This window comes from Aythya marila, assembly GCF_965140915.1.
Source record: "Aythya marila genome assembly, chromosome: 10".
Classification (NCBI taxonomy): Eukaryota; Metazoa; Chordata; class Aves; order Anseriformes; family Anatidae; genus Aythya; species Aythya marila.
This window is the reverse complement of record NC_139051.1, coordinates 20,690,182-20,709,690: the sequence shown is the minus strand read 5'-3', so window position 1 is coordinate 20,709,690 and position 19,509 is coordinate 20,690,182. Positions and strand designations below refer to the sequence as shown.

Below are 19,509 nucleotides of genomic sequence, written 5' to 3'. Positions count from 1 at the left end.
AATAATATCATATATAAACACTGTCTGTTATACTTCCAAACCAGCAGAATTCGGCCTCTAAGAGCAAAATGAGCAAGAAATACCATTTACTATATGTAATGAGATGCCAGCAAGAAAATACTACACCAAACTTCCTCTCTTTTTAACATTCCCTTTCCAAACATCTCTTGAGATTTGATATTTAAACATGCAATTTACCAACCTTCTTAACTTAATGTAAATATCCAGCATAAGTTCACTTAAACCCTTGGTATGTACCAAAACAACATGGTTTATTTTAATTCAGTATGAGTTATATAAAATAAAAGTATATGAGGATGTCATTAAAAGAAAAGTGATCCAGGAATGAACTAAGAATGGATCCTATAGACTAGGTAGAAATATATTCATCATCCAGACGAAAATGTTTGAAAACATTTTTTTCTTTGTGTTGGTCTATAGTTTTCCAGGGTAATTAGCAATTACTCAGAGGCTACTGATATAGTCTTACCTCACCAGACTAACAACATATCTGACAAATTGGTTAGGAGAAGATACACCATTTTTTTTTATTTAAGCCTCACCATTGCACTGCCTTTGCTACTGGTATTACCACATGTAACTATAAATATTCTTGTTAGACATAAAAATACCTTAAATCCTATTGATGCTTGCCCACTATATAATATTGTTTGATTCCGAATTAATCTTGCATTCTACAAAGGAATAAAATTTTAAATGTTATGATCTATAATGCCATTTAATAAAGGCTATAAAGGAAACATAAAACATCATAAGAACAGCCTTCAAAAATGTACTCCAAACTACTAAGTTTTCACTCTTCTTTGTCTGCACAGTCAGTGAACACACAGAAGTTTTCACTTAATATTCTTATGCTACACAGAACAAAGTATCTATAAAGGAAGCATGTTTATAGATCTGCTGTATCATTATTGCAGGCTGTAGGTGAGAAGCAGATGACTGAGCATAACCCTAGCTTTTCTTTCACCATCCTTTTACACCAAGGAAACATAACTTTGAATACAGACTGATAATTTCAAATACTACCAGAAGCCAAACTTTAAAACAAGTTACATAGGAAGATATTCAGTCCAGCTTCATCTTTGGTTTCCTACTACCTGTACTTTTTATTTATTAATCCAAATGAGTTGATTGGAACACTGTTATCTCTTTATTATCAAATGCAAACAAAAGGGTTTTAAATGCAACTATGACGACTTCCTTGCTGAAGGATTACACACAATTAACTCCATACACTCTTTACATTTTACAAAGACTGTAGATACCTGTATAAAACAGAACAGCTCTGAACCAGACTCCAGTATCTCTTTTCAGCTGGTTATGTTTAAGTGAGAAGATGCATACATTATAAAGAGAAGTAATTTAAAACAAGCATAGTATGAACTGTATCCTGGCTTTCAGTATAATTGCACCATTGTTGACTTTAACCGCATGAAATAAAATACAGTTTTTATCATGTTGTTGAAGACCTTCAAGAAATAAGACATCTCACTATTTCCTTAAGTGGATGATATAATTCTTCACCCCAAAAATCTGTCATAGACATAGTCCACAGAATAAAATGGCATATTTGTACAATTACTATGCCTACTTTAACTGTCTTGCTTCTGACATAATTACTTCACAAAAAAATAAAATAAAAATCAAGACCTTAGACTGCTTTAAATATCATCATGTTTTATTATATTCATTTGTTGAACTAGTAAACAGAATCCATAAGTTATCAAGTTCTTTTTATGAGATTTACTTACAATACTTTGGTCTGTCTTGTTAATAATGGCTTTCAGCCACATATTTCAGTGATTTGGAGCTTATGCCAGATTCAAATACTGATTACTTGCAGTCATCTAGGCATGTCTTATATACACATATCTTAAATTTGGAAGTCTTTCTTTATATCTCCACAATGCACTACGTAAAAATTAACCTTTTTTTTTTTTTCTCTAAGCAAAGCTATGATTTTTCTGTCATTGATAGTCGTGAGTTCCTGAAAAATACTTTGGACAATCTATTTCAGACTGTTGATTATTCTCTATTTTGGCTGACCATTTTTCATTAGCTATTCTGTAAGACTCTGGGTTTATTTTGTATCTATTCCTGATTATACGTCAAACATTAACAGCGTAATGGCAGTCAGGATATATATTTACACTGTGTGTAAATGATCATCTCAACTAAAATTCTTAAAACATTCAGAAAGCATTAGTCACTATATAATTCTAGCCAACCATGTAACTCCATATGAGAGGCAGTAATCCTTCTTCTGGCAATCCACATACACCCTGAGGATAAGATTCAATTATCCTTGTCTTCACAAAAAACACCTCTCCACTTTTTGGTTTTAAACACTGCAGAAAAAGTTTATTGATGACAAATTAAACTGATATTAGCCTAGAAAAGAACTCTTAAATTCTACGAGTGTCATGTTAAATACAAGCAGAAATAGAAGTGACTAACTCACAGGGAGCATTATAGTAGTTCCAACTCTCTCTTTAAAAGAAAGAAGTAATAATGCAGAAAAAAAATCTTTAAAAACTATTTTTTTTTTCTCAGAAAAATTGCAGATGGGGAAAGAAACTACGATTATATCATTTCTTTGAGGAGTTGCTTCTCCTTAACCCCAAATCAAGAACTTTTCTTTAATCTCATAACCAGTCTTTCATCATACTGCAAGAGAACCTAAAACCAGCTAATTAAAGTAAGTTATGCCATAGCTTAAAAGACCTATAAAGTGTCTGGATTTTCTTTTGTTCTTGAGATAACCAATAATAAAACATACGGTTTGTGTAACAGTAATAACATCCTCCTTTAAAGTACTTCAGTCTTTTTAGAGAAAAAAAAAAAAGCAATTTAATAACATCCAGACAACACTGCAGTCAAGACATTCAATTTTCTCTACTAATGTTCCATGTTGCCAACATCAGTAGGTTCCTAAGCTACAGAGACTTGGTTAAAAAACTGCAGAATGCTTTGTAGCAGTGAGAAGAGAAGACAAAAAAAATAAATAAATAAAAATTTGCAGTGCCAAAATACAGCTGCCCATCTTGTTGATGGGAAAAAACAGGCTGCACATTGATTTCATGTTTGTCTTTAGGATTGTTTTAAGTTAAAGCAAACGAATATATGTTGTGTTTTCATCTTCCTTTTTTTGGAGGGTAAGGAAAGCATTTTTTCCCATCCTCTGGCAGAATCTAAATGTTTGGGGAATTTTATGCATAGCAAAAACTCAGATTCATATACAGCAGTTGAAGCCAATAAATTTGTTGGTCTTCTTTAAAAATCACTAAACATATTTTTAGTTAAAATATAAAATAAAAATGTAATGTGAATTGAAATAAAGATCTTCAGTGACCACATGACAAGTAGGCAACAGTAATGACTTTTAAGCATTATAAGAGAACATAACTGTGTATAACTAAATGCACAATAAACATTAATCCTATGAAAGTATACATTAAAGCCTCACAATTACAATTACCTGCAAATGCAACATATTATGAAATCAAATCTAAATCCAGCTAATTTTGAGGTTCTAATATCACTAAGGTTTTTAAGGCGTTTCTCATACTAATACAAAAGGATTTATTAGATTGTAATAATAGCAAGACTGTTTTTAGTAAGCTGTGATATTGCAAAGGAAAACAATGTCAAAATATGTTAAATATTATTTAAGTAGTTTCTTTCAATACCACATTTATTTATGTTCAGTTGGTAAGCTTTGATAATATCTCTGATTTCATCGTAACGTGGTAGAGCATTTCATCAAGATTTGCTTGATTAATCTTTCTGGAATTTTCCAATACAAAGGAATTAGGACTGAGTTGTTTAAGATAAGACAATTACTATGTACTTTCTGGGATCAAACCTGAAGGGACAGTATCTTCTCTTGTCTCCCTCCCTGCCCCCTTCCTCTCAAAAAACAAACAAACAAACACCTCCTTTCATGCTTAGAATACAGTACCTACTGAAATATATACGTAATTAGACTAGTATGGGGGAGATAGAGGCTCACAAAATAAAGAATGAAAATGTTTCTTCTTTCCAGGAAACAGTCCCATAGATAATTCTGAATAGCCTTTCAATAACATAATTCTTTATCTCTTACACTAATTCAGGCTGATAACTCAAAATAAGAACAATCACTTAAATTAGGCTACTTTTGGAATTTATGTGGAGCCACTTTATTCAAACTATTACAACACAATTTTTATTTAATATATTAACACTAATACTTTATCAAAAAAGAAGCTGCTTTTTATCGGTTGTCAGACAGGATACATCTGCAAAGACATGCAATGCCTTTTGGAAAGATGTGTCTTGGAAAAGAACAAAATATTAATTTCTATTTATGTGGTGACTATGTTTTCACTTCCCACTTTTAAAGATTGCCACTGACAAACTGGCAAAACCTTCACATCTATATGAAGAATTTTGTTTATAGAATTTGTTCATTTCTATAAGAAAAGAAGACATTTCTCCTGCAACTAGTGACGACTTATTTAATATTATCTAAGATTAGATAACTGAAATGGGTACTTTGCTGACAGGGTAATTGAGGTACACAGAAACTTAAGAACTTAACTGAATTAGAGCTATTACTCTGTCCATCACTGTCCACCAGAGTATCAAAGTGACAGGAAAAACATAAATGATAAGAATGATGGCAAAGTAAGGTAGAATGGAGAACAAAAAAGCTGAAGAGAAAAAAACAGTAAGCATTTTGGGGGAATGCTTTATAAGTATTTTAAATGACTTTGGAGAGAATGTCATATAAAAATGGTGCAGTGCAAAAAGAGGATTGTGAAGTGCACTGCATGGATAATTTTTAGGCACACTATCATTAAGAATGTTTATAATACTGCACTGTCAAAAATTCTTCCTTTCTAAAACAAAGCCAACAAAGACTGAAAACCAATGCATTCAAGCATGCACACAGGAATATTTTAGCCTGAAATATTTAAGTATGAAAGATGTAAAAGATAATAAATTGATTTGAATTTTATTTTTTTTTTGCATCTCCTAATATACAATTTTGAAAACTGCATAATATATTAAATATTTTATAAGAATTGCATAGAATTACGTATATGAAGTAAAAGCTGCTCCCTAAACATGTCCTTGCTAAACAAGGTAGAATCCTTCATGCTAGGTCTCCACAGATGAAAGAATCTCTAGCAAGTTCTTTGTCCTACTGCTCATTGCAATAGTTATGCTAATTATTATCTCAGATATAGCCTTTCCTTCCCACATGGAATATGAATATATATATGACAAGGTTTTGTGAAAATAGTCAGCCAACTCTTACAGAGAATTCTCTCATAGATTTCTTAAGAAACAAAAGAGAACACAGCGGAACTGTCTGTATCTTAAGAGATGAATCCTTCTAAGAGAATCCATAAATTCCTGTAAATGCAGTGTTTGCTAGAAGTAGCAAAATGTTACCATGAAACATTTCAGGACATAAGAACTTACATTAGATAACCAGAAATACGGATTCAAATCCCAAAGATAATTTAGGCTCAATCATATTCCACATATACACTACTTATATTCTTTCTTTAGTTTCTTTAAAAGCTTTCTGAAGTTGAGATATTTATAGATTCCTTGAATGAAAATTTTTCATACATCATCTGAAAATGGAAATTTTCAGATGGAAATGGAAATTTGTACCATTAAAAAATTTAATTGGATAAAGCATTAACGGGAAATAAGCCTATAAGTGAAATTAACACTTCTCAGACCACTGCTATAGGGAATTATGTATAATTTGTATATGCAAAAATCTGTAAACTATTCAAAACAAAACAAAAAATGGAGAAAAGTTTGCCTATGTTGTCTATAAACATTTGTGTCTCAATAAGCAGCTATTAAAATACTTTCATGTTCAGGTTATAGTTATCTTGTTTATCTCAAAAAACATTCAGAAAGAAATGTTAATACAAAGGACAGTTCACATTAGGATTTAAGAGCTGTAAGACTGTTACTACCAGGCATTTATACAAACTCATCCACCTGATTAAAGGGGTTGCTCACATTTACTTAGAAGAAAGACGTAACATATAACTGCCTGATAAAAACAGGTTCCCTTTTGAATACTAAAACAGCTGGAAAACAAGCCACAGTCCAAGTATGTCACTGATATTACCAAATAATTCTGGAAACACCTAACAAATATATATTATAAAGCCCTAAGTTTCCGAAAGCCTAATTACTCAACAACAACAATAAAATCAATTAAAGCTGTACCCCCTGAAGAATAACACATTTTGAAGAGTAAACATAGACTAAGAAAGAATAATAGGCAAGACTAAAAAACTAGTACTTTTTCCCACTGAAATCTCACATGGCACACATTACTTGCTCAAACTGCACTTAGAACAGCATTATTACTCCTTCCACAGGCATATAACATGACACCATCTCAAGCTAAAACAAATAAACAAAAAAACATAAATAATCCAAAATTTATTTTATCAGAAGATATTAAAGCATACATAGAAATTATTTCACATTCAAACAAAAGCACCACTGGAGATTTATCATCAGGAAAATTCAAGGCATTTCTGCATTGCTATACAATATCTACGTTTCACAACAAAGTAATTAAATTCTGTGCAAATTTCTTTATAGAAATTGATAGAATCAAATATAGCTTTAATAAAACTTCACCAATTGCCTCACCCTATCAGAGAAAAAAATGCTTAGTTCTACATCTGCTCCTTCTCCAGTCATGGCAAACTATTCACAATCCACAATAGAGTACACACCCCTCTCTAGCTTCAAAAAGCACTGAATTATTAATGAATATTTTCAGATAAAGAAGAAAAAGGTTTTTATTTTTAATGATGTCCCACATGGTAAGCATTATGTAATGGTCAAAAATGTACCCTGGAGATAAATACTTATCCATGTATATTATAGATCCTTAATATCTTATTATCCTAAGTTCAGTACTACAGTAAAAGTCTACCTCTATCCTCAAGCAACATCATTTATCACATTATTTTTAGTCATTAGTGAACCATCCAGTTATCAAAAAATATTTTTAGATCATTAGAAAGATTGTAACTGATTTTTTAGTACACATAGACTTTATATTGCACAAGAAGCTTTGGGTTTTCCTTTAAAAAATGGTGGTATCGTACTTACTTTTCTGTCTGGCCAATTATATTTTGCAAATATGGTATCATATGTGTCCACAGCTCCATCAGTAATCAACATTATGGCTTGGCTGCAAATACTTCCTTGTCCTGTGTGGTTGAACTGTGAAAGGAAACATTAATTTTGGTACAACATTCCTACTAGCTGAAAGTATATAGCATCCCACAGGATAAACGCAGATACTGTCAAATCTCTAGCATGCTGAGAAGTAGGTGGAAAACTCTCAGGTTGAAAGCATTTTATTATAGATACATTCAAACTGAATTATAACTTGAATTGTGTAACAGAACAAGGATTTATTATCTATGCCCATTTTATCAGCTTTTAAAATACACTAAAACATAGATAAATATAGTACCTCCTCAAATTAAAAGTCTAAGTAGAAAAGAAAGGAAACTGTACTTTTTCCATTTTAGATAAATGATATGTACTGATTCATACACATACGGTCTGTTCTGATATAATTTTAAAAGTACAAGCTACAAAAAATGAAGTAGCAATGAATGATTGATATTTTTACTGTGAATTACAGAGGATACACCAGTTAGAGACATAAAACTATTCATATGGCATTTGTATTCACTCATGATTGCATTCCATACATTATTTTTCATAAAATGTTAATCTGAGAGGACCAAGCCTCCCATATTCCGCAAAATGAATTAAAGTTGCTGAAGAACAGTACTAGAGCACAGGTACTTAGACAAAAATCAACATATCTGGAGTATGAAAGGAATGTTTCATCACTGCACTGAGAGAGGATTTTCTCCTGGTCAAAGAGCCAGTCACAGTTGGGCTGAGCTATAACATAAGTTTTGATCTCTTGATTCTGTAGTTGGCAACAGAATCTGAATCTAAATCTATTTTTCTCTAATATATTCTTATTCCAGAATAGGTTCTTATTTGTTATTTTACATATATTTAAGGAACCTGGTTGAAACATCTAGCATTAGCAACAAAATGGAAAAGTTTACAATTTATTTCCAAGTCATTACCCCTTGTCCTCCCTGACTGGTGGAGGTCTGAAGGACCAGAGACAAGGCTGTTCCTGATAAAGCCCTTCTCTAGTCTTCATACGGACAACACACTTTGAAAGAAGCAAGTTATAGTAAACGGGAAATTAATTAAGAGTGAGTGCCTCCACATATTTAGTATAAAACATTAATCTGTATGCATCCGTACTATTCTACATGGTTATCTGTTTGAATATTTTGAAGAATGAGATTAAATTTGAATGCTTTGATGATTAATATCTTCTCATATTTGTCCAGATCTTTAATTTTATTGAATAGCAAGAGTGATGAAAGTGTTTTCCATAATAATAACAATGACAAGGGACTTATGATGAACTACAATTAACTCAATGATTCATCAGTTAGCAGCAAAAATTTCAATGCATCCTGACATTTAGAGCATTTGGTTGTGATTAACAGTCTTTGAAATGTCACAAAATTTTATTTAATTGGCTATGATTTCTTTTTTTTTTTTTTTTTAAAGGTAATCACTGCAAAGACCACATTTGTCACCAAAAGAAATAATTGCAGTCATCACGTGACATAGTTGGTGGCTAAGTACTGTACCAAGCACTTCTGTGTTCTTACAGCAACTAATGAACACTGCATAAATCAATGGTTGAAAAGAATGTGAAAGTGGATTTTAAACACACTTTTCAAAGAACAGTATCAACATCCTCAGGTCTTAACAACCTAGGCAAATACTGAATTTGAAATGCAGGTAATAGCAAGACAAAATTATCTGAGTTTAATTACTGTAACCCCTGAACTATTCTAAAAACCCAGCTAGAATCTTAACGTGACTATCTAAGAGAAAGCTTTTTTTTTTTCCTTTTCTTTTTCTTCCTCCACTAAGACAAAGCTTTTTTTTTTTTTTTTTTTTTTTTTGGCCCCTTTTCTTCCTCCATACATGCACCTTCCCCCACCTGCATTGCATTTTTTATTTATTTCTTTTAAATGTACACTAGACATCTTTAACTAAACTGTAATTCACAAGAACCAATTTCTGGCTCATAAAAGTCACACGCTGTACACACAGTAGAAAATGGTTAGCTGTATTGTTTTAAGGATAGCTTTTATTTCTGGCCTAGGCTGAATAATAGAAACTCTCAGAGACTTTTTGATATGCCTGTATATAATAAACAAATATTTTTATGCTGTGTATTCTGGAAGTATACATGCAAGAATGCTTGAACTTATTATATCCCTTATTATCGTCTAAATTGGAACAGTCATTTTCCCAGCTTTAAGAGATCTGAGCGTACATGTAAGCATGATCCATCATGTTTTATTGGATATGAAGTGTGAATCTCTGTCAAGAACAAGCTGTTGTTAGAAATATAGAGGATTACTTGGACATGTCCATCACTAATATTAACATTACACAATATTAACTAACACCAGCTGGACTGTCACAATGATAACCATCTCAGTAGAGATTAGTCTCTATCTGTAGTCCAACAAGAATGCCTAAATATGCATGGAACTACATTCTCATCATAACTGATCATCTAGAAAACATAGTCCATACGTTTCAATCCAGTAATTTGGCATCAAATAACTGTTTTGTGTTTGAACTACATTGCAATTTCCCACTCCCACCCCCTCACACACACCCTCACTGGAAACACTTTTAAAAGCCTTTCAATAATCTTCATTGAAAAACTTTAAGCAATATATCTTGTAAAGACTATCTCAATGGTTACTCTTAACCATTAAAAGTCCAAGTGATTTTTGTTTTCATTCATCTACCAGCCATTTCAAATAAAGGAAAAGCTTTTGGAGAAATGCCAACGCATTTTCATTTGTATCTTAATTTGCTAATAGTAAATTTAAAAGAAAGCTACTCTACTATGCTAATGATGCAAGCAAGCTTGTAGCATCCAGACACATAGCAGGAGCTGTTCCTGTTGGAAAAGTTTAGTAGATTTGACTCATTAATGCAGTTGAGAGGTTATCAACAAGATGAAAAGAACAAGGATTTGCCTTTCTATTAAAAAGAACAAACCTTGGGTAAGATGGAGCATTCTAAATGAATCAACAGAAAGCAATTTTCATTATCTTGCTTACTGGGAATTGTATGTAGAATCATTTAAAGGAACTTTACAGCTAATATTCCAGCTCTTGGAATGGGAAAGTCCTGGGATAATAGTTTAAGATTTCTTTAGGACTCATTGATCACTGATTGCTAGTATTTCACCTTGGGAATCTTGGCACTTAGACATTAATAAAAGTAATGTACTTTTTGAACCGTTTCTCCTTTTTTCCTTAGTCTTGAGGCTAACCGGAATACCTCACAGTTTCCTCCTTAGAATTTTCTCTGGCCTTTGACATATTTGGAATTTACAATGGCATTTGCTACATATGTCTTGCTTAACAAGCTTTGCTGCAGCTTTGTGATATAGCAGTTTACAGATTTACTAGTGCTTATTAATTTAGAGAACCTGGAGAAGAGAGCTGCTTGTAATTAGTTATTAAAAAAAAAAAAGTGAACTCTGTTTCCTTTACAACAACCTTAAATCTAAACTGATATTAACAGAAGTTGTTAACAGTGGACAGTCCTACCACACTACCTAGGCTTTTCATTCATAATATCATGAGAAATATTTGATATGGGCATTTTATTTTCATTGTTTTTCCACTTCGTACTGACCCTCTTTCATTACTGCTACTGTTCATGTTTTTATTCTTTTTTCTTGCTCTTTCCAAAATTCTCAGGAAGATATATAGTCAGATGAATCAAAATATTGCTAAAATCATTTTCTACTGGAATATGAAGCAATACAATATATTTTACATTTGCCAGAAATGACAAAAAATATCTCTGAAATACGTTACCAAAAAAAAACAAACTCATGATAATCAGTAAGACTCATGTATACCTTGTAATAAATGAAAATCATTTCAGGCAAATACACTAGGTCAGATTTTTTTTCCCAGTACAATTTGCTTGACAACTAAGAATGTTACAATGATATGGCATTTGGGTGAGAAACTAGAAGCCCTACACTAGATTATCTCCATGATCATGATGTTTATCTTCCACTGACTGCATTTGTGTTCATAGACATTATTAACAAGGATGTTATCAGAAATCAAAAGTTGACCTCATCCTTTTGGTAGATAAATAGTTAAAATAATATTAATACCTCTGAGCTGATGAGGCTAAGCTTTCCCATTTCTTCCTCTTAAAGTATTAGAAAACAAATACACAACCGTTCAAATAGCTTCATTTATATAAGCTGAGATGTTAATCGTGTCCGAAGTCAAACCAATGAGCAGTTTTTGATCCTAGCATTTATTCTCAAAATGCTTATGAAATACACAAATGCCTGTAATACCTAAAATGTTAGCCCTTCCAAAGTGGGGAAAAAAAAAAAAAAAAAAATTAAACTGTGAAATTTACATGTTACCCTGATGTTTTAACACCTACAGTAGCTACTGAAATCAACTGTTTAACATAACACAGGCATGTATATGTGCATAGTGTGTATACAAAACAAAACTTATAAATATAAAATGCTAGTAAATATAAAAATGTCAGCTTGATCTTTCACCATATATAGGTTTATAGACGGTTCTTGCTCTATGGACAATATTTTACTCTCATTACAGTTTTGGAGTGTGAGTTCTAATTTATCTTAAAATTGACAGTAATTGCTAAAGAGCAGGAAGTGTCAACAGTGAAACTCTGAAAAGCATTAACTTACTTCATTGAGCATGTTAAAAGCTTCATTTAAAGCAATGTCCAGCATTCCTATTCCTTTTGCAAAAAGCTTGTCAAGGTGTTCCCTGAAATGCTGAAACAAACAAGAGTGTTTTGTCAGATTGTTGTTACAACACTTATATTGATATCAATGATTAATGATTCCTCCTTGAGACCTATTTCTTCAGTTTAAATGACAGCCTATTACATTCATAACACACAGTAATTTCTGGTCAATCCTTTTGACTCTTGAAGCCACACTAAACTAAGGACACATTAAAAAAATAATAATGAAAATATGTTATAAGATTTGTTTTGGTTTTGGCTAGTTATGTCTCAAGCTCTTTTCATTTGCTTTTTTGTTTGTCTATTTAGGGACATAACTACATATACTAATTTTTACATTACTTCTAATTTTTCAACTTCCCATTTTCAGGAAATATTACTTAATAAAAATAATTCATCCTGAAATTTATCTTTGAGATCCTGTTTTGTGTTATGATCTCTCTCCAAAAGATGATAGACCCCACTTCAGTTTAAGTGCAGTTTATCAAGGTCAGAATAATATTTAGATTGTTAAAAACTCACCTATGCAAGAAGACAGGGCTTGCTAGACATATGTGATTATCTTCAGTTTTATGTTGTAGTAAGCCTAACTTTTGCAGTTTTAAATTACTTGTCAATTATGCATTTCCATACTTGCTGTTTGTGACAATTGGCAAAATTTTACAGCAAGCAATTCTTAGAGGCTTATATGCCAGCATTCATCCTATATTTCCCTATATTTCTAATCATATGCTATTTCCCCAGATAGGTCAGAAGGTTGAACAACTTCATACAACTTGAATAACAACTTACACTTAGCCAAAATATAGGACTTCTCTAAATTGTGTAAAACATGTATATTAAATTGTAACTTTTAGAGAAAGTAAGCTAAACACATTTTCAGAACAATGGCAACACTTCTTTTTGAAAATAAAATGTTTAGAGGAAAAGGAGTCCTTTAGGTTTACAAGGAGCAGTACATCATTAAATACAGTATCATGAACCATGCTGCCATAAAACTACACTCAATGAAATATCAACAAGAATGTATGTCAGTCCCCTGATTTTATCTGATGAAAACATATCTTTTTATTTTATAATGAAATAAAATGCTTTATAATGTTTTATAATAAAATTAAAAGATATTACGGCTGTGGTAGATTCCTTCCTATTTCATTATTGAATTTCAGGAAGTTGAAAGAGGAAAATTTACAGCCTACCTCTAGGCAATTTTGAAGCATACACTATGGTCACAGTTTAAAAAAAAAAAAAAAAAAAAAAAAGCTGCTTTTTCAAAACAATTAGTTCATAGTGACCTAGTAAATGCACTTTATTGCAGCTCAATGCTTTGAACAGCCAAAAAGCTCAGTCTTGTTTGCCTAATTAAGAAGGGATAAAATAAACCCCTACACAGTTAAATGCCAAAATGATTTTTTCCCCCCTATTTAAACATAGCTAACTTCAGTAATTCTATTCATTATCAGCACAGTACTAGAGACTGTAAATTTAAATATAATTTATAAATATAACAATTTGGAATAAGAAAATAAAGACATGCAGTTGGAAGTACCATGGTGGGAAGCAATGCTTTTGTGAAGCATTATTTCAGTCTCCACAATTGGATAAAAAAGCTCAATAGAATAGTAAAAAATAAATTTTTCTATTGGTCAGTTGAGTAGTCTTAAAGCATTATAATATCTGATAAAAGAAAATCAAAATAATTATATTTGCTTAACAATTAAAATGCTGTCTATTAAATTATGCCCTATGTTATTTTTTTTTACAAAAAAAAAGAAAAAAAGAAAAAAAAGAATGAATATAAAATACCCAAATATTCAATGAGTACACTGACCTTGTGTTACCTTGTTATTCTATAGCCCATTTGTCATTTCAAATTATCCCTGAAATTTAGGTACAAGCTGATCACAAGCCACATGGGCATATTCTTGACTTGAACTAACATGGCCTGGAAATTGAGGTTGGCAATGCAAAGACAGCAGTTTCCCAGACAGGGGCTCCATCAGCTGTCAGTGGCACAAAGCAGCATGCTTTAAGTAGCTATTTCAAAACACAGCTGGTCTGCAGTCAGATTAAAAGACCACTGACTTCAATGCATGTGGCCATCAAGCTGTATACAAACAAGACTGTTTCAATCATTAAAGCTTTTAAGAAACTCGGAAAATACACCTTTTTAAAAACAAATAAATAAATAAATTTAAGCTTACATTGATTAGAAATTGTTCATTGGAATTCTTCAGAAACTGAAATATATCATGTTTAGAAAATTCTCCAGAAGACATCTTAGCAAAATGAGTTTTACATATAGATGACATTTTTTAAATCAGACAGTGTAGATTACTGTTAAACATCAAAAACAAGCAGTTCACTACTGTTTCATTGATGCCAAAACCAATTTCAAAACATCAAAGTTATGTATTGACCAGAAGCTTTCAAGCTGTGGGAGCAGCCCTATGCCTACAGTCTGCCTCCTTGTCACATGGGACTGAGGTCAGTTTACAGGCATCACAGATGCTTCTACTAACACAGTTAATTCACCCCAAAACAGAGTTCTCTGAAAATTGATAAAGCCAAAGTTAGTAGTGGAAATACCTTTTCTTAAATCAGGTATGTTAAAATAAATAACTATTACAAATCATATTTCTGTTAGTAATTTTACTGTTTCATAATTAAACTAGAATTATTTTGCTACTAAAACACAGTTGTTTATAAAATCTCTGAGCATTTCATGAATGAGCACTGTAGAAAGTTTATGACAAAGCATCTACATTACCAAGTATGAACATATGGCATAAACAGATTACTAAAAATTACTAATAAACACTGTAATCTCTAGTGTATAATTCAGTTCACACGATCTGTCAGAAGAATTAAATATTTTCTCTTGCCATAGCGTGCTCTCTCTCTGTATATAAAAACAAACTTTCTGAAAAACACTTTGTGAAATATAATAGTGACATGGTTGATATAACAAATGCTACAAATGTTAAAAATCAATTTAATGCACTGTGATTTTTAACAAATCATTGTTTTCTGCCTCCAGGCTTCTGAGTGAACAGATGCAACAGAAGGTGATTCTGCAAAAGGACCAAATGACTAAAATGAGTCTCTGTGTTTTTACTGACTTCATTCTCTATCCTTGAAGTGTTTTCCATCTTCTCTTTGTTGTTTGAAAGTTTCAACGCTCTGCATGACTGCTGGAAAAAAAATCACACAACATGCCACTTAACATTCATTTCCCTTTTATCACACCAGATGCCCCAGGTGTGTGGCATTAACTGGATCTGTGTGAAAAGAAGTCATGTTTCCTTTTACAGGCAACACAAGTAACAGCATCCTCAGATAGTCCACTCTATACTTAGCTGAAGTTTTTATTAATAAACAATCAAAAATTACTAGTGCACTCCTGCCAGTTGTGCTATAGTGCCCCTTTTGTTATTAGCAAAAAGGCATTTTTAAAGGATTGTATCATTGGTATGAGGATTACAAAGCTTCAACCTAGTGTGCCTAGTAAAATTAATCAACAACTTGCCCACACAACATCTGCACCTGCCATCTAATAATTTGGTTCCTTATAAATGCACTGCAAGACAGAAAGATATATTTCAACTGTCTGCTACTGAAAAAAATGTCAGGACAGGACTTTAACTGCTGAATCATCAGTTTAAAGAAGAGAATAGATTATTTTGGAATGAGGTAACAAACACCCCAATTTTACTGTCAATAACTTTCATAAATCAAACAAAGCAGAAAATGGAAATCCATTTTGTAGCAATTCAAAAAGCCATTATATCATCTTCTAATTTAATCTTTACATTTTCAATAGCTCTTTTAGTAACAAACTGCATAAGCAATAACACTGGTCCACCTTAGCTTCTCTTTACTGTCATATTGGAGCCCTTTTAGATTAGTACCTGAATTACCTGGTGTTTGAATTTAATATCTGGTACAACAGTGTGCACAAACATTCACATGCAACTGGATGCCTGATTTCCATGAGCAATTACCATAACATGCAATATATAATTGTGGACTCGAATACCTAATTGACATGCATAATCTTGGTGATTCTGAATGCAAATTAGGCACACAATTATGACAATCAGACCCTGATGTCTGATTACAAAATTATAGGGCTCAACACAGGAGAACTACAATGAAGAAGCTTGGATGTGTTCAGCTGTGGAGGTATCTACAATCTGTTTAGACATGGCTGCAAAATATAACTTGAAGAGAGCGAAGAGACAAATGCACTCGTGTGTCAGCCAGGATAAGATCCTTGCATGCTTCTGTGGAGGGTTCAGCCAGGAACATCAGTGATGTGTACACTTGGTCTTGTCTTTTGCATGCTGCCCATTTTGTCTGCTCCTCAGTTGTTTATAAAAACTGTCTACTGTCAAAACCAGGAAATCCCAGAGATCCTAACAATGAATAATAATCCATTTGTACAACACGCAAAGGTTTTCTCTCCTTTTCTTTCTAAATTTTGTAAACTTTGTTTTACATGGTCATCTACGTCAGAAACAAATCAAAAGATAGATTTGCTAGACCTAGAATCAGGAAATGAGTTCTTTTCTTAGTTATAGTTACAAATATATCTGTTTGATGAAATATGGGGGCATATTGAACAGCATATACTGTGGGTTGGTTTTTTTTTGTTTTTTTTTTGTTTGTTTGTTTGTTTGTTTTTTGTTTGTTTGTTTGTTTGTTTTTTGTGTGTGTGTGTGTGATTTTTTTTTTAATCTTTAGTCTTCCAAAACCAAATCTTACAGGCTGTTCTACTGGCTTCACAAGGTTTACTCTGAGATTATAAAAGCTGACTGATATCTATAGTCACAACAAGATGACAAAATATCACTTCCTGAAAGTAAACAGTACCTCGATATACTAATAAAACAGAAGGCTCTGCTACAATCAGGGAATTTTTTGCCCTCCTTTATGGTTATATCAGGATACTCCACAATCCGCAAGCTTTTATCATTCTTAAGAAGAAAAAGAAAGAAAACAAGAAGTATTTCCCTCTTCATTTGACAGCTGAGGAAACAAACACATCTGAAAACCAGTAACAAGACACTGAAGCAGAGAACCAAGTTCCAATTCTCAAATGCCAGGTAAGTGCTCTAACAAGGAGATCTAAAGAAAAAAGAAGAAACAAGCTGCTGACTAACATAATCCGTGATGTTTGGCATTCATGATTAAGTATAGCTCTTTACAACATAGCAAGCCTTTGCAGAATTTCACTTATGGATTTTCCATAGCATCATGACAGCTAGTCACAATAATGGCATGTTTGGCTCAACTTTTAACTGTCACACTATCCACAAGACTTCACAGGCTGTTTTAATGGATTTTAGCAGGAGGACACAACCCAAAACCTCACAGAGAAATATATCACCCCGTAAATTCAGCTTGCTCTGACTCATATCAGATCCTTGTTTCTGGAAGACCTGAAAACCTCTTGTCCTTTTGTTATCACATTTCTATACCACTGACAAGATGGAAGTACATTGGTAGTGAGTTTACTGTTGTACACTTCTGAACAAATCAAGTCCCCATCAAGTTCCCACTTGTTGCATTCCAATTTACCTAGCTACACATTCTTCCCCCCACCCCCACCCCCCCTCCATTTTAGGCCTTCTGCCTTAGCAGCTCGTATCATACTTAACTTCCCATTTAAATGAAGTTTTCAGCATTTCAGTTATAACCAACAATGTTTTGTATCTTCTCTTGTTAAGAGGATAAGCTACATGGGATTCCCAGAGCCCTGTAGGGATACCAATCTCTTTTTCTATCTGTTTTGAGATTATCATAAATAACACCATTTGCCAGCAGTAAAAATACCCAAATTAGAGGGGGTTGCAGGACCAACTTTTAGTCCATACTTGAAGTCTAAGCATACATGAATAAATATTTTTCACCAATTACAAACAGTGAAGGAACAGTCCACAACTGATACATGCAGCAGAGTTTATATAATTACACTGGCAAAACACGATACTTGCCATTGTCTGACAAGGGTGAGCTTCCTACAGAAAAACATTGCTAATGTGTTCAGCATTTCCTCAGATTTCTTTCGGTTTTAGCACAAGTATTTGCTCCAAACAGTATTAGTTCCCATATTCTTCCATGCATGCAGTAATTTGAAATTTTCCTGATACATACTTGGCAAAGATTTATCAGATTTGTGATGAGGAACTATATCAGCATAGAAATGAGTAAAAAAAAAAAAAACAAAAAAAAAACAACAACAATCAGGAGTCATATGTGTGAGGTACAAGAGTGAGAGAGCTGTTTACTGACATGTCATGGGGATGTTTACTCACACATACTAACAGTTGATATATCTGTATTTGTTCCTGTAAAATGCATTTAAGCATCTCGTTATTTAATATTCGTTGCAAGTGCAATCACAGGTTAGCTTGTTCGTGATGATCATTCAACCTGCATTCCCTAGTGCATTGCGTTGGTAGACTTTTTTTTTCTTCCCAGAAAAACAAATATGGGATATGAAAAGCCATGTTGAACAAAGTGCTCACGATTCAATATATGAGATTAAAAACAAGTTATTGTTAAATTAGTTCACTAGGGATACAATAGAAAAGTTCAGAGCAACTTTCAGTGGTCTAAGGATAGCCTAAATTTTTGGGGGTCTATAATGACTCGTCAGCTTTAAAAAAAAAAAATCCAAATAGCTTTCAGTGAGCCGTTACATCATTTGTGTTTTTTTGTTTTGTTTTGTTTTGCTTTTACAGCTAAGCAATGCAGGCAGCAATCTTTTTCAAGGATATAAGAAGATAGATAAATATATACTTAAGTAATTTGCGTAAATAAAATTCAATATGCAAAATTTGTATTTACCAACCTGTTATTGACAATATCACTCAGACTCATTGCTGCATCACTCTTCTGATTATTTAATTTCTGCTAACTGCATACAAAAATAAAAGCTCACTGGAAGTTATACACAACGTCTATTTTTGTCATTCCAATTTATGCAACAGTAAGTTCACCATTTAGTTTGGAGTTATTATGCCTATTTGTGCATCTAAAACATCTAAAAGATGATATATTTCATCTGGAAACATTTATAGATAAATGTTCTCAACCTATACATAGTACAATAAAAAATATAAAAGAGGAATGCATATTGTAATATTGTTACATTAAATCTGGAGTTACATTAAATCAGATTGTCATCTGATTCCTTTGGGGTAGGCAAATTGTAACATGGAGTTTCTCAAAGACAAAAATCTCTTGGCTCAAGAAAACTAGTATTAAAATAGACAGTTCCACATGTTTGTAATTTGTGGAGAAGGTGCAGACAGTGACAGTCTGAATATAGTGTCTGAATTATTTCCCACTCTTTTTTAAATTTATGTATATCAAATTGATATACTTCAAGGTAGCAGCTGTTTAATGCTAATGCCTAATTATAAATTAGTCTGGTAACATTCAAATATATATTACATATTTTACATTACTAAGACATATTTAGGGGGCACAGATTCATTTAAACCCCATTTACACTACCCAATGTAACTACAG

General features: G+C 32.5%; 1 protein-coding gene across 1 annotated transcript in view; it reads right to left on the bottom strand.

The window, feature by feature from the left end:
• CACNA2D3 (calcium voltage-gated channel auxiliary subunit alpha2delta 3) overlaps positions 1-19,509 on the bottom strand; it is a 463,161-nt gene that overhangs the window by 237,390 nt on the left and 206,262 nt on the right. The window contains exons 10-11 of the mRNA XM_082768173.1: positions 11,906-11,995; positions 7,171-7,284 (exon numbers count right to left, since the gene is read on the bottom strand). Of these exons, the coding sequence (XP_082624299.1) occupies positions 7,171-7,284; positions 11,906-11,995 (204 nt within the window). The remainder of the gene's footprint in view (positions 1-7,170; positions 7,285-11,905; positions 11,996-19,509) is intronic.